Genomic DNA, 16,379 nt, shown 5'->3' with positions numbered 1-16,379 from the left:
TCCCAGAGGGGGTTGACACGGCGTGCCGTCCACGGACCGCTTCGCCCCTGTCCCCCTCTGTCGCCAGACCCCGGGCAGAGCAGGCCCCGCGGGACGACCAGCCTGGTCCTCCCCTGGCCCCCTCTGCCAGGGCGCGGTTGCTAACTGTGCCCCCTCTCCGGGCCGCTATGCCGTCCACATTTGGGCCAGTTACTCCGCTTCGCTGCCCCTCCGGGGGGACGCCTGTGGCTCGCATGATCCCGTTGGTTCAGTTCCTGGGAGCCTGGCTAGAGCTTCCCCGTCTGTCCCACTGGATCGCGCGTACCGTCAGGCTCGGCTATGCGATTCAGTTCGCACGGTCTCCTCCCCGCTTCAGGGGAGTCCGCTCCACTTTGGTCGGTGGCAATGCCCCTATCATGAGAGCAGAGATTGCCACCCTGCTGGCGAAGGGTGCAATCGAGACTGTCCCTCCAGCCGAGATGAGGTCCGGCTTCTACAGCCCCTACTTCATTGTCCCCAAGAAAACCGGTGGGTTACGGCCAATCCTGGACTTGCGCGTGCTGAATCGCTCCCTTCAAAGGATGCCGTTCAAGATGCTCACCGCCAAACGCGTTTTCGAATGCATACGGCCCCAGGATTGGTTTGCAGCGATCGACCTGAAGGACGCCTACTTTCATGTCTCCATTCTTCCTCGACACAGACCGTTCCTCCGGTTTGCTTTCGAGGGGCAGGCATACCAGTACGCGGTTCTCCCTTTCGGGCTAGCCCTGTCTCCTCGCATCTTCACGAAGGTCGTCGAGGCGGCCCTTGTTCCCCTTCGAGAACAAGGGGTTCGCATCCTGAGTTATATCGACGACTGGCTGATCCTAGCTCACTCTCGAGATCAGGTTTGCGAACACAGGGACCTAGTGCTTCGGCACCTAGCCCGTCTGGGCCTTCGGGTCAACTGGGAGAAGAGCAAACTTTGCCCCGTGCAGAGGATCTCTTTTCTCGGTATGGACATCGACTCGGTCGCCATGTCCGCGCAGCTTACGAGCGAGCGCGCGCAGTCACTGCTGACTTGCCTAAGACAATTCGAGGGCAAGAGTGCGGTTCCACTGAAACTTTTTCAGAGGCTCCTGGGGCATATGGCATCTGCAGCCGCAGTCACGCCGCTCGGATTGCTTCATATGAGACCGCTTCAGCTTTGGCTTCGCGACCGAGTCCCGAGGTGGGCATGGCAACACGGCACGTTACGAGTACCAGTTACTCCGACCTGCCGTCAGTTCTTCATCCCGTGGGCGAACCTCGGTTTTCTCAGGGCCGGTGTCCCCCTGGCACGAGCTTCCCGGCATGTTGTTGTCTCAACAGATGCCTCCACCACGGGCTGGGGCGCCATGTGCAATGGACATGCTGCTGCGGGCTCCTGGACAGGACCCCAGCGGCTGTGGCATGTCAATTGCCTCGAGTTGTTGGCAGTATGCCTTGCCCTGCACCGCTTCCGGGCGTTGCTCAGGGGTCAACATGTACTAGTCCGTTCAGACAATACCGCCACTGTAGCGTACATTAACCATCAAGGTGGTCTACGCTCCCGCCGTATGTCACAACTCGCTCGCCACCTCCTCCTATGGAGTCAGAAGCATCTGAGGTCGCTTCGAGCCATCTTCATTCCCGGAGCGCTGAACTGTGCAGCCGACGAGCTCTCACGGCTTCAGCCCCTCCCTGGAGAATGGCGACTCCATCCCCAGTCGGTTCAGCTGATTTGGGACCAGTTCGGGGACGCGCAGATAGATCTGTTTGCCTCTCACGACTCGACCCATTGCGCCCAGTTCTATTCCCTGACCGAGGGCACGCTCGGCACGGATGCTCTGGCGCACAGCTGGCCGCAGGGCCGCAAGAATGCGTTTCCCCCAGTGAGCCTTCTTGCGCACACTTTGCGCAAGGTCAGGGAGGACGAGGAGCAGGTCATTCTGGTTGCCCCTTACTGGCCCAACCGGACCTGGTTCCCCGAACTAGTACTCCTCGCGACAGCACCTCCCTGGCCGATCCCTCTGAGGAAGAACCTTCTTTCTCAGGGACGGGGCACCCTATGGCACCCTCGTCCCGATATTTGGAACCTCCACGTGTGGCTCCTGGATGGGACGAGGCAGGTTTGAGTACCCTACCACCAACGGTGGTGGCTACCATCACTTCCGCTAGAGCGTCGTCCACGAGACACGTCTATGCGTTGAAGTGGAACCTCTTCGTCAACTGGTGCTCTTCTCACCGAGAAGACCCCCGGAGATGCTCGATCAGTGTTGTGCTTTCCTTCCTTCAACAGGGGCTGGAGCGAAGGCTGTCTCCCTCCACCCTGAAGGTCTATGTTGCCGCCATTGCCGCACATCATGACCTCATCGAAGGTCAGTCGGTGGGGAAGCACGACCTGGTCATCAGGTTCCTGAGAGGAGCGAGGAGACTAAATCCTCCTCGTCCTCCTCTCGTTCCCTCTTGGGACCTCTCAGTGGTTCTAACTGCCCTGAAGAGTGCTCCCTTTGAGCCCCTGCAATCAGTCGAGCTTAAGTTCCTGTCTATGAAGACAGCGCTCCTGGTTGCACTGGCCTCCATCAAGAGGGTTGGGGACCTGCACGCATTCTCCGTTGACGAAGCGTGCCTGGAATTTGGGCCGGCTTCCTCTCACGTGATCCTGAGACCCCGGCCTGGATATGTGCCCAAGGTTCCTACCACTCCCTTTCGGGACCAGGTGGTGAACCTGCAAGCGCTGCCCTCGGAGGAGGCAGACCCAGCCTTGGCACTGCTCTGTCCAGTTCGCGCTCTCCGCGCCTATGTTGACAGAACGCAGTGTTTCAGGACCTCAGACCAGCTCTTTGTCTGTTATGGTGGGAAGCTGAAGGGAAAGGCTCTCTCCAAGCAAAGGTTGTCTCACTGGATAGTGGACACCATTGCTTTGGCTTACCAGCAGCAAGGTCGACCGTGCCCCCTTGGTGTGACTGCCCACTCCACCCGGAGTGTGGCGTCCTCTTGGGCTCTAGCGCATGGCGCCTCGCTAACAGACATCTGCAGAGCTGCAGGCTGGGCGACACCTAACACATTCGCCAGATTCTATAATCTCCGAGTGGAGCCTGTGTCCTCTCGTGAACTCGCTTCAACCAGCTAGTACCGGACCCGCTCAGGTGTCTTCGCTTGCTCGCCATTCCACTCCACGGACTGGATACGTGCGATATTTTCCTCAGGTGAGCTTCTCCGAAAGCCCTGAGCTCCTCCAGCACTCCTGACGTCGGCGCCAGTGTCTATTGCCTGTGCGTCGGCTAGGTGCCTCCCGTGTGCATGGTCCCTCCTCTGAGCGACCCCCACATGTGTATTCCACTGTAAGCCTCTCTGAGCGTGTGTCTTTCCCTTGGCAAGCCACCTTGCCACCCCTGGGGTTGAAATATTCCACCTGCGGCTGGACACCCCAGTGTTTTCCATATGCTTGCTTCGGGTCATATGTGTATTCTCTAAGTCCCCCCCCTCCGGGCTGGCATTAATTGCATACTTCCCCTAAGCTTGGGATATGCTTCCCAGTGTACCTTGGTATTCCTGTGTTATATGGAGTCCTTTGTCCAGGCTGACAGGGATCTCGATTTACGCAGGGCACTGGAAGACAGCTGAGAAGGTGGCGTGATTAGACTGGTAACCCCATTCGTCGTCATCCGACGTAACTCGGAGTGACAACGAAAGGGAACGTCTACGGTTACGTATGTAACCCTCGTTCCCTGAGTAGGGAACGGAGACGTTACGTCTGCCTGCCACTTCCGCTGTACCGCGGGGATCGCCTGAGCTCAGTCTTGGCTCCTCAGCGAAGAAACATATCTGCTTGCTGCCGGCTTCCTCCTTTTATACCCACGAGGTGGGGCGGAGTTACGCCATGCAAATTCCGCAGACCCATGGCATTTCCTTGCCATTGGCTCGTTTTGTAATACTCGAAGTTGATAGGCTTTCTAAGCGAAACCCCATTCGTCGTCATCCGACGTAACGTCTCCGTTCCCTACTCAGGGAACGAGGGTTACATACGTAACCGTAGACGTTTTCTTTTAGCTTAACAACTCAAAACTACACCTTGTTACACCTTTTAACCAAAAATAAAATGGCTCCAAGAGCAAACAGTCAAATTGCCTAAACTAGCTTCCATAACTGCCATAATTATTTCTGCAAATTGGTTTTGTTTTTAAGTGTTTGGATAGAAATAAGCAACTCATGACATCATCTGGGGTAATCAAGAATTAATAAGTGTTTTAGACCCAAATTTCCAGTCAGTCATGCTGCAACCCAGAGACCCTTCCTCATTTTCCATAGTGTGTGTGTGTGTGTGTGTGTGTGTGTGTGTGTGTGTGTGTGTGTGTGTGTGTGTGTGTGTGTGTGTGTGTGTGTGTGTGTGTGTGTGTGTGTGTGTGTGTGTGTGTGTGTGTGTAAATTAGTCACTGTGTAAATAAGTCACTGTGATGGTTTTGGCATAACGGCCTGTCGTCTGTGAGGTTTTTTTTTCAGGGTGGGGAACATATGGCTCGATGGAGCTTTAGTCTAAGACAAGGCCTTGTGGGGATGAAGGGTGTCTTCTCACCTAGAATCTGTAAATCACAGCTGAAATAACTGTAATAATTTGCATTGAACAGGTTCCACCCTTTCACCATCACTCCACTGAGAAAACATCCTTGATGGATACATTCTCCTTCCACATCCCCATCCTATCTCTTCTCCAGTGATAATGAGGTATTTTTAGAGTCCAGACATACTTTTGTTTAGGTGAAGTGGGCTATATCTTTACTTATCAGTACAAGCTTCCATATAATCTGAAAAGGGGGTTATGTCAGGTGAAGAAGAGTTTTCAAGAAGAACCAAGAAGATGGGCAGATGGGAAGGTGGATGTTTTTTTTGATTTCTTGGCTGATCAAAAATATGATGTACATTATGTTAATCATCATAACACAGCAGCTAGAAACACATGAAAAATCAATCAGCAAAGTCACACTGCACTAGTCATGTATTACAAGCATGTTGAGAGGTTGTGTAATTCAGCATTTGGAGAGCATGAATGGCGTTCAAGGTTTTGAATTAATATATTCTTACCGGGGAGTCCATTTTTTCCAGTGAGACATGCTCACTGTTGGACAGATTTACTTTGAAGACCTTAGACTAAATGCTGAGAAAGAAATATTTAAAGGGGGTTTCTGGTATTAATATACAATTAGACAAGATGCCTGTATAAAGTTGATCTATCAACATTTGGCGAACTTAAACTGTATTTAAAACAATGTGATGTCACAAAAGCCTTTAAAAAAATATTTCCATTCTTCAAAGCTTTTTTCTTCTCATTTTAAAGACATTGTTACATAATAGGCCTTATATAAATCCTGTTAACCATACTGTAGCCAGCACAAACAACACATTGTAGTCTGCACGTCTCCCCTTAAATCTAAACGGAGAGCCATGCATGGCAGAAAGGGAAGCTGTTCTTAAATGAGGGAGTCCACACACACACACACACACACACACACACACAGAGAGAGAGAGAGAGAGAGAGAGAGAGAGAGAGAGAGAGAGAGAGAGAGAGAGAGAGAGAGAGAGAGAGAGAGAGAGAGAGAGAGAGACAATGTAGGGTGATGGGCTGCATCTCTCTCTAAGGGGAGGGGGAGTGGCTACATTTGGCCAGGGCTTCAATATAAGCTTTTTGAATGGACCTCTTAGAAGCCCAATCTTTCTTGTGGCACAACTACCAACACCTACATCGACAACAACGGGAAGAAAGTATTTTTCTGGATTCACCAGTTTTATTGCCCAATTGCATTTGTATCTTGCCCCTGTTTTTTATTTTATTTTTGTTAATTTGCTTTTCTAGTCAAGAGGCCTTTAGACAAAGAAACAAAAAGACAAGATGATCACTCTGTTTTCCTTGGCAATGTTTTTCTTTGCAAGCAGTCTACATGTTGAAGCACAAGGTAAGAACCACTTTTGATCCCTTCTTGCATGAATGAATGAATGAATTTACGTTACAGAAAGCATCTGTGTATGTGTCTATGTGCAGATGAGAATGTGGTAAGATAAATGTAATGCTCAAAAACTACACAGTAGCCTATAATTTATAGAAATTAGATTATCAAAGTTAAACGCTAATTAGAATAAGGGATAAGACAAAAAAATATGTACCATGGATGAACATAATTTCCTCAATGCTATCACCAGATTTGAATTGTATTACTCCACTATTCATCTCTAAAATACTCCAAGACTCCCACTATACACACGCGCACCCACCCACACACACACACACACACACACATACAAAGATTCAGCTCACCACAGACTTTCATAAGCTCTAAAACATCTGCTGCAGGTAATTGAACAGTTGTTTTACAGTTGTTGACAGTTAGTGGAGGATGTGAGCCAACACTGAACTGACCGTGAAAAATGACTTGGATGATTACACCTGAGTGCAGATCTATTACCTTTCCTTGAGGCTAAATGCAAGATCAGTTCCTGACAGCCAGTGATGTCAGGAGCATATTAGTGGCTGAAGAGCCACACAGTGGGCCTTTATATTCCCAGCTGTATGCGGGCCGTTGCCAAATCCATTGATTTTACTGTGAAGACACTGAATGTATGTATGTGACAGGAGCTACAGCAAGATTAACAGCCTCTGAAAATGTAAAGTTACTTTCCTTCTGATGTAAGGGTCTGTAAATCATGGGTGTGTATGGATCGGGCTGGACTGGGGCTGGTGGAGAGAAGGTAGGGACTGGAGGAAGAAGTGAAAATTTCTTATAGTTTTGGGCACTTGGCGACTGCTCAAGACAGGCCTGATTCACGGAGGCTCTGTTCAAGACATAATGCAGCCATTAGTCAGGCATGGCTGAGTAGGGGGTGTGTGAAAAAGAAAGAGAATGGCTTTGTGTGTGATGGGCGAGAGAAAAGGGGAGATAATGAAGGAATGACTTTTAAATAAACTCACAATAACACATGAACACAGAGGGAGAAAGAGGCATAATCTAAATGTCAATGCTCAAGTAGGATGGTTATGATAGGGGGAGTGCTGTCCAGCTGTGTGCAATAATTCATGTTCATATCCCACTGACCTCTGCCTGCTCAGCAAACTGTCGGAAGTGAAGTTTAGCCATCAAGACTGTCTGACTGTGAGGAAGCGATTCCATATGTCACTTGTATACACAGATGTGAAGCTCTAATCAGTGTGCTTGTATACATTTAGGGTTGTGTACCTCACAACCATATAAACTGTGGGACTCCAACCCCATTTATGCAGCAGATGTGTACAAGATGCCAATGGGGCCCAAACACATGTATTACATGGTAATATTAAATGATTGTTTTATATTGAATTTATATCACCCTCTCTGTTTATATTTCAGTTTGCAAATGTCTCTGATGACCTGGTTATATAACCTATTGTCTAACTACTTGAAATATTATTTGGAGTCTGCTTGCTTACTTTACTTTTTCTTTTTTTTAATAAATTGTCAAGCATTATTTTATTTGAATATTTTTATTTTAACATTTTAATTTTGTTATTCTCTTGCTCTATTTTTCTCTATAATTGTTTTATTAAATTAACTGGTAACACTTTACAATATGGGTACACTAATAAGCATTAATTCATGCTTAGCTAATGCACAGACAATACTGAATTAATGTGTAACTAATGATTATCTAAGCTATTCATTAATGATTGCCACATTAGGACCTAATTAAGAGTCTGTATGGTTAATGTATTAGTTCATACATGAATTGTTATTAATTAAATATGTAAATGTGAATGAATTCCCAAATAACTCAATTATTTAACTAATAGTGTTAATTAATATGTTAATTACCAGAATGAGCCAAAGCCTTGTATTTCAACTTCCAGATTATACAGGTACACATTAATACATAATTAATTACTTCATTGTTAGTGCAAATTCATGTGTAAATTACTACAATTACTAAATGACTAGTTAATAATGATGTGCCTCAACAAGTAAAGTCATAACATAATGATACCTTTGCAAATCATTAGCTAATGATTAATTAAAGCAGACAACTGGTAGTTGAAGTGCATAGCTTTGACTAATTGTGGTAATTAACACATTAATTTACACTATTAGTTAATAAAATATGTTATTAAGGAATTAATACACAATGACACATTGAATTAATAGCAATTCATGTATTACTTAATCTATTAATCATATAGACTCTTTATTAGTTGCTGATGCAGTAATAATTAATTAATGGTTTAGTTCTTCATGAATCATACATTAACTCATGATTATCTGTGCATTAGTTAAACATGAATTAATGCATATTAGTGCACCCGTATTGTAAATTGTTATCAATTAACTTTTTAACAATATTAATATATATATATATATATATATATATATATATATATAGAGATTTATTATTCCTATTTGTTGTTATCGTTTTGTAACACATTATTTATTATTATAATCATTTTGATTATTACTACATTATTATGACTCCTTCAGTCACGAACCTCAATTACAGTTTTCTTTGGGGAAAAAAAATCAATTTATGTTAAATTAATATATATATACATATCCTTTCTTACACCAAATAGCTGAATTCTTGGTGGGTGGGATAGAGGCACTTAAATATTTAAACCAACACGACACTTCCATTCTGCTGTTCAAGAGTAAACACTTTCCTTCTGTTTGCTTACAAGAGCAGGAATAAAGGGTGGGTGGAGATGGGGGATGGGGTGTCACGGGAACTAATGGGAGTTGGGTATATGGAGAACATTATGGGTTAAAGGATTTGAGATGATATTTGAGAGTTGTGCAAAACTGGTACAAAATCACACCAGCAATGGTGTACAGATAGTCAGCCAACAAAGAGAACTCTTGCATGTGTGGAGCCCTAATCCAAAAAGCTTAGTTATAAATTTCCAAAACTGGTAGCTGCTGTCATTACTGGAGGGTGTACTTGATCATTTGAAGGGAGATTATTAATCTGTTCCTTCTGGTTACAGCATGACACTTTGGCACACAGTCTCTTAAGCAAGAGTTTATTTGGAAGAAATTGAGAGTGAGAAAGAGAATGACTCACAATGAAGTGTAAAAAGGGATCAGATGTGTTAATGATTGTAAGAAATGGGCTAGGATTTAATTACTTCTGGAAAGAGGAGAATATTTCAGCAATTGGTCATAATGTGAATTAGGTGCTGTATAATTTAAAGTGGAGAACAGTACAGTTTAACATGGCTTCTGATCCATGAAACACTCAGATGTTAAGAACATTCATTCTGAGCACAGGTTGGGCACATGTTATTATGGTTAAGAAGTTTCCAGCTTAGTCGAGTGAGGAGTAATAAAGAACTACGGTAAAGTATATGGTTTGATGCAGAAGACAGAAAGTCTTGCAAATGAGTGCCATATTTTGAGCATATGGGAAAGGTTTTCCTGCAGATACACTTCACCTGAGTGTAAAGGTTATTTGTAGAACATGCTGGTCAAGGCTTAACAGAAAAAGTGCCTTTGCCTTTGTCTTAATCTTTTTAGATTAACAGGTTGCCCAGCCCATGCTTACCTGAATCAAGATAAACAAAAAGGATTTGAGTTTACTTGATAATATGGGTTGAATGATTTGGCAAAGCACATCTGTAGACAGTTTAAACCATAGAGAAAAGAGAGACTGAATGGTGCCTTAAGCTAAATCGAATTATGTCTGCTGTGCAATCGACACTTTGATAGCGGTGTATAGCTGGCATGGAGAATTCTTGGGTCGATTTTAGTTTCCTTGATATCTATCAAATCTTCCATCATGGAGCTGTGATGGATTAGGGCCTCCCAAGGCTCAAGCAGAGATCAGGAAACATCTTGAGGAACTGAATGAGACAATTATGCCCCTAACCAGCAGACATAGGAACTACTACCAGAGATACAGACACAGCATCAGCTAGCAAACAGTTTAAGAGGGGTCGGGGAACATAATGTCCTAAAAATGGGAGAACAATGTCTCTGGTATGTTTGTGTGCAAGAAAACCATCTGATTCCATTAAATTTTAGTATTTCTTCGGCTGAGATTTGTGTGGTACTGTGTTTCTTCCTGTTTTGTGAAGATTGCAGGCTTTAATACCTTAAGACAAAACATATGGATAGCAATAAATTCAAATCAATAAAAGGATGGAAGGAAATATCATATAATTAAACTCATCCTGTCCTTGTAAACATATAAAACAATTATACTAGACCTACTGTGTGGTTTCAATACAAACCATTGAGAGAGAAACCTCTATTTGTTTCATTTTAGATGATGAAAGAATCAAGGTCTACGCCAACAGAGGAGACAATATCACTCTGCCCTGCAGACTGGAAGGTCTGTCCAATTTGTTCGGAAACAGAATCAAGTGGACAAAGCTTGAGGATGACTCGACAGAGACCGACGTGTTGATGTCCATGGGGTTCCACAAGAAGAGCTACGGAAATTTCGAGGACCGCGTTTACCTGTTGGAGGCGGATGGCAATGATGCTACCTTGGTTATTACAAACCTAGATCTGAAGGACTATGGCACATACAGGTGTGAGGTCATCAATGGCTTGACTGACAAGATGGTTGAAGTGGACCTTGAATTGCAAGGTAACTTTAGTTTTTCATGCTGTCACATAAGTAATCATTTAACCTGTAACATTTATATGTATTCATTTAGCAGGCTCTTTTCAACCAAAGTGACTTAATTGAAATGAAAATTTCAATTAATGAAAATTTAACAATCAATAGCCAAATGGTCATAAAACAGAAGCGATTTTACATATGTGACCCTGGACCACAAAACCAATCAAATGGGTATATTTTTTTATTTATTTAGATATATACATCACATGAAGGCTGAATAAGTAAGCTTTCCATTGATGTAAGGTTTGTTAGGATAGGGCAACATTTGGCCAAGATACAACTATTGGAAAATCTGGAATCTGAGGGTGAAAAAAAAAAAAAAAAAAAAAAAATATATATATATATATATATATATATATATATATATATATATATATATATATATAAATTTATATATATATATATATATATATATATATATATATTATTTAATACTGATGATTTTGGCATACAGCTCATGAAAACCCAAAATTCCTATCTCAAAAAATTAGCATATTTCATCCGACCAATAAAAGAAGTGTTTTTAATACAAAAAAAGTCAACCTTCAAATAATTATGTTCAGTTATGCACTCAATACTTGGTCGGGAATCCTTTTGCAGAAATGACTGCTTCAGTGCGGCGTGGCATGGAGGCAATCAGCCTGTGGCACTGCTGAGGTGTTATGGAGGCCCAGGATGCTTCGATAGCGGCCTTAAGCTCATCCAGAGTGTTGGGTCTTGCGTCTCTCAACTTTCTCTTCACAATATCCCACAGATTCTCTATGGGGTTCAGGTCAGGAGAGTTGGCAGGCCAATTGAGCACAGTCATACCATGGTCAGTAAACCATTTACCAGTGGTTTTGGCACTGTGAGCAGGTAAAAAAAAAAAACAGATCGTGCTGAAAAATCAAATCTTCATCTCCATAAAGCTTTTCAGCAGATGGAAGCATGAAGTGCTCTAAAATCTCCTGATAGCTAGCTGCATTGACCCTGCCCTTGATAAAACACAGTGAACCAACACCAGCAGCTGACATGGCACCTCAGACCATCACTGACTGTGGGTACTTGACACTGGACTTCAGGCATTTTGGCATTTCCTTCTCCCAAGTCTTCCTCCAGACTCTGGCACCTTGATTTCCGAATGACATGCAAAATTTGCTTTCATCCGAAAAAAGTACTTTGGACCACTGAGCAACAGTCCAGTGCTGCTTCTCTGTAGCCCAGGTCAGGCGCTTCTGCCGCTGTTTCTGGTTAAAAAGTGGCTTGACCTGGGGAATGCGGCACCTGTAGCCCATTTCCTGCACACGCCTGTGCACGGTGGCTCTGGATGTTCTACTCCAGACTTAGTCCACTGCTTCCGCAGGTCCCCCAAGGTCTGGAATCGGTCCTTCTCCACAATCTTCCTCAGGGTCCGGTCACCTCTTCTCATTGTGGAGCGTTTTTTGCCACACTTTTTCCTTCCCACAGACTTCCCACTGAGGTGCCTTGATACAGCACTCTAGGAACAGCCTATTTGTTCAGAAATGTCTTTCGGTGTCTTACCCTCTTGCTTGAGGGTGTCAATGATGGCCTTCTGGACAGCAGTCAGGTCGGCAGTCTTACCCATGATTGCGGTTTTGAGTAATGAAACAGGCTGGGAGTTTTTAAAAGCCTCAGGAATCTTTTGCAGGTGTGTAGAGTTAATTAGTTGATTCAGATGATTAGGTTAATTGCTCGTTTAGAGACCCTTTTCATGATATGCAAATTGTTTGAGGTTTTCATGAGCTGTATGCCAAAATCATCAGTATTAAAACAATAAAAGACCTGAAATATTTCAGTTGGTGTGCAATGAATCTAAAATATATGAAAGTTTGATTTTTATCATTACATTATGGAAAATAATGAATATTTATCACAATATGCTAATTTTTTTGAGAAGGACCTAGATATATATAAAGGTGCTGTGTTCACTCACAAACATAAATGTTTTATATATTTAAGGTAGGAAATGTACAAAATATCTTCATGGGAAATTATCTTTACTTAATATCCTAATGATTTTTGGCATAAAATAAAAATCGATAATTTTGACCTATACAATGTATTGTTGGCTATTGCCACACATATACCCGTGCGACTTGTGACTGGTTTTGTGATCCAGGTTCACATATGTGTCTGCATTGGCATGTATAGTAAAAAGTTGATGATGTGTCTCCAGTTCCTTACACTGTAGAAAAATGAAGCCAAAACAGAAACCCAGAAATGGTCATTGCCGGTTACATCAGTTGGAGCACAAGTCTGCATCAAGGTCCTGCCCATATTACCACTCCCACAGATTCAATCACAAGCACAGTTTGAAAGATCGAGATATTTTGGCTTCATTTTTCAGGACGTGTGTAGCACACTTGACAAATGAACTGACTATAATGTAAAACACATTGCCATTACTTTACAAATATATTTTATTTACTTTCTATATAGTTCAGAATTTGTATTTGAACAGATAATTTTAGTAAACAGTCATCAACATTATCACAGAACTATACATATACACTTGAAATGTGAAGATGCTCTCTTATGCCTGTTTCAACTTTTGTATGTGCCACTTATCATTATCTCCTTCTCCTGTAATACCCTGTAGTTCTTGTTCTTGGCCAAGTCCACCATTGCAGACTTGGTTCCAGAGAAACAATGGGGATCTTTACACAGAAAAGTGAGGTGCATGAGCATAATGAAGCAGGCTGGCATAACTAGCCATTGTTACTTTGTAACAAAGGAGTATAAGATTGAAAAGCCTAAACCCTGCACATAATTTCTCTCTTTTTGAATAGCTTTGTTTTATAACACTGTACCATGTAAATATTTTTAACTAAACTCTGTAAAACTAAGGCTTTTATTAATATAGCTCTGTGTTCATTCATTCATTTGGGCAGTCATAAAATACATTCATCTAATCAACGTAATGTTAAACACAGTCAAACTTTTCCTCAGGGGAAAATTCACTTTCATTCACAGGGGTTGTTTTCCCATACTCCCCTCGTTTGGGGCGGTACAACTTCAACTTCCAAAACGCAGAGGCTGCGTGTCTGGAGCAGGACGCTGTGGTCGCCTCTTTCGAGCAGCTCTACGAGGAATGGAGAAATGGACTGGATTGGTGCAATGCCGGCTGGCTCAATGACGGAACCGTGCAGTATCCCATCACCAAACCCAGAGAGCCCTGTGGAGGCGCAAGGACCTCAGCCGGACTGAGAAACTACGGCAGGAGGGACAAGTCCAACAGCCGCTATGATGTGTTCTGCTTCACAGCCAGCCTCAAAGGTGGTTTAAACAGTTAAATTCTTCAATTCTAGTATAAAATGGTCTATAACATTTAGCAGTGTCTGTGTCCACAAATCAGACCCTGAAACTCTTTGTTTTACATCACAGGCCTCTTTTACTACCTGATCCAGCCCAAGAAGCTGGACTATGAGGAGGCTGTTAATGCGTGCGAGAGAGATGGAGCTGAGATTGCAAAGGTGGGGCATATGTATGCTGCCTGGAAGCTGCATGGATACGACCGCTGTGATGCTGGTTGGCTGGCCGACGGTAGCGTTCGTTACCCTATCTCCAGGCCCAGGAAGAACTGCAGCCCCACGGAGGCTGCGGTTCGCCTTGTTGGCTTCCCCGACAAAAAGCAGAAGCTGTACGGTGTCTATTGCTACAAACCTCAACCGTGAAGTGCTTGATGTCACGTTAGCTGTCACCAACCAAAGAGCAGCAATACATCCGTGTCCTTCTCCAAACTTATGAAACTTTTATTGCATGAACTAGCCTTAACTGTGACAATGGTCACCGTGAGTTTGCCAAGTAAGACATGTTCCTGGGTCAATATAGTTTGTTTATCCTGAAACAGCATTCTTGCCCGAAAATTTAGTCCTACCCCTAAACCTTACCCATAGGTTATCCCTAAAAACAGAGGGATATTACAGGTGAATAACACTGATGTAAGCCTAAACTTGACATTAACTTTAAACATGTCCATCAAATCTGATTGGTTGATTGGAATGTTGTTCCAGCACCAACAAAGATGTTGCTCCAGGAACATCTTGCATTAGGTGAAATCACGTTCATCCTGTGATAACTATTATAGAAAGCAAACTGTAAAGACCGTACTGCAACATTCACATCACAATATTATTGTAAACAGTTATTTTATCTATCAGTTACATTTTATATAGATTTGTACACCATATGTATGAAAAACAAACACAAATTGCATTCATGAAGTATATTCAGCTGGAAGGAAAGTTGAAGTCACACTATTTTGATGAAAACCCCTTTTAGTAAGTAGTAAATGTGAGTTTGTCAACAATCTCAATTGTGACATTGCAATAAAATATTTAAACATAACAAATAGTATAAACTTGACAGAAAGTTTTTTAAACTTTCCCAAACAGAAAAGCAAAGTAAATGAGTAAATGGACCTGACACCTTTCTATTCCTGAAACACTTTTATGATCGTACTCAAATTCTAATTTCCTTAATAGCTTTCTTTTCTTGTGTTGGTGCATTATCCAGAGCTCTGAACTGTGACCTTATTTTATCTGTTTGAAATATCAAATGAATGTGTTTGCACTGTAATGTTAAGGCTTTATATTCATAAATAATTCCATTGTTTCACTATTCATGTCTACCCTTTGTTTGCAATATTGTGATGTACTTTCTCACCTGTTACTTGCTCTATTTTATTTTATTTTTTTCAATCATGAGAGAATCTATTTCTCAGTTTTGAACTTGTTGGCCTTTATTTCACCAGAGATTGACAGAATTTGACAAACTGCTGATGATGCATTGAGCTTTGCTATATGGCAGAGAACTGCACACATAATTTACTCTAGGAGAATCATTTAGGACCCAGTTGTATTTTTGCAACAATATTTCAAGACTAGCTTCAGCCTTAGTTGCTTTAGTGTATATGTAAATTTCAATTTAATGATGTTGTAATGCCACTGTTCTCTGTAAAAAGGGGGAGACAGCTCTAAAAACCACATACACATACATACAGTTTGATTCTAATAGATTCTAACATTGGAATGTTATGACAGGCAAAGTGTAGCTTACTTCAGATAATGAGATCTGTGAACGTAACATCTATTAATTGTCCCTTTGTATTGATAGATGTTTGTTTATGGTATTGGGAGGGGGAAAGATTCTCCACCTTTAAGCTTTGAACTGCAGAAGCCACAGTGCACATAAATTACATTTTGTTTGATTTTGTCTATGCACAAAATATAATTTTCTTTTCTTTTCTTTTAATCTGAAGTGCAGAGTACGGTTTATGAATGAAATCAATGTTAAATGAAAAATAAAAACCCATAAAAACTGAAATGGCTTTTGTTCTATTCTCCACTAAACTGTGTTGTAAATCTACAGTGCCTATAACCATGGATGTTGAAGGGCCAGATGCTGAGAATGCAATGTTTGTTGCCGTATGGATGCCAGCTTGGGTGGGCATGGATTAAATTACCCAAAAAAAACATTAAAACAAAATGAAAACAAGATGAAATAAACTGATTGCATAGTATATTCCACTTCTTTTGGGAACAGTGAGTTCTCAACATGTTAATGATTTTGTGTGTGTACGTGTGTTAGCAAGCTTGTGTGTGTGCTTGTGTGTGTGTGTGTGTGTGTGTGTGTGTGTGTGTGTGTGTGTGTGTGTGTGTGTGTGTGTGTGTGTGTGTGTGTGTGTGTGTGTGTGTGTGTGTGTGTGTGTGTGCGTGCGTGCGTGCGTGCGTGCGTGCGTGCGTGTGTGTGTGCGTGTG

General features: G+C 42.8%; 1 protein-coding gene across 2 annotated transcripts; it reads left to right on the top strand.

Moving 5' to 3' along the window:
- Positions 1 to 5,365: 5,365 nt before the first annotated feature.
- Positions 5,366 to 15,945, top strand: hapln1a (hyaluronan and proteoglycan link protein 1a). Of its 2 annotated transcripts, none has more exons than XM_077231595.1 (4): positions 5,366 to 5,930; positions 10,258 to 10,584; positions 13,594 to 13,896; positions 14,005 to 15,945. In XM_077231595.1, the coding sequence occupies exons 1-4, from the start codon at positions 5,867 to 5,869 to the stop codon at positions 14,292 to 14,294; spliced, it is 984 nt and encodes a 327-aa protein (XP_077087710.1). In that variant the 5' UTR covers positions 5,366 to 5,866; the 3' UTR covers positions 14,295 to 15,945. The 2 variants fall into 2 exon arrangements, with proteins under 2 accessions (XP_077087710.1, XP_077087709.1); XM_077231594.1 differs by having other exon boundaries at positions 5,681 to 5,930; positions 13,570 to 13,896.
- Positions 15,946 to 16,379: the final 434 nt, after the last annotated feature.

Source organism: Siphateles boraxobius, unplaced genomic scaffold (assembly GCF_051911475.1).
Source record: "Siphateles boraxobius isolate OS27281-9 unplaced genomic scaffold, OSU_SipBor_1 16, whole genome shotgun sequence".
Classification (NCBI taxonomy): Eukaryota; Metazoa; Chordata; class Actinopteri; order Cypriniformes; family Leuciscidae; genus Siphateles; species Siphateles boraxobius.
The sequence above is the reverse complement of the archived record's forward strand: the minus strand, read 5'-3'. Positions and strand labels throughout refer to the sequence as shown.

Coding starts and splice junctions, on each gene's coding strand:
- hapln1a (XM_077231594.1), top strand. CDS start 5,867: ATGATCACTCTGTTTTCCTTGGCAATGTTTTTCTTTGCAAGCAGTCTA. Junction 5,931..10,257: donor TCTACATGTTGAAGCACAAG/GTAAGAACCACT, acceptor GTTTCATTTTAG/ATGATGAAAGAATCAAGGTC. Junction 13,897..14,004: donor CTTCACAGCCAGCCTCAAAG/GTGGTTTAAACA, acceptor TTTACATCACAG/GCCTCTTTTACTACCTGATC.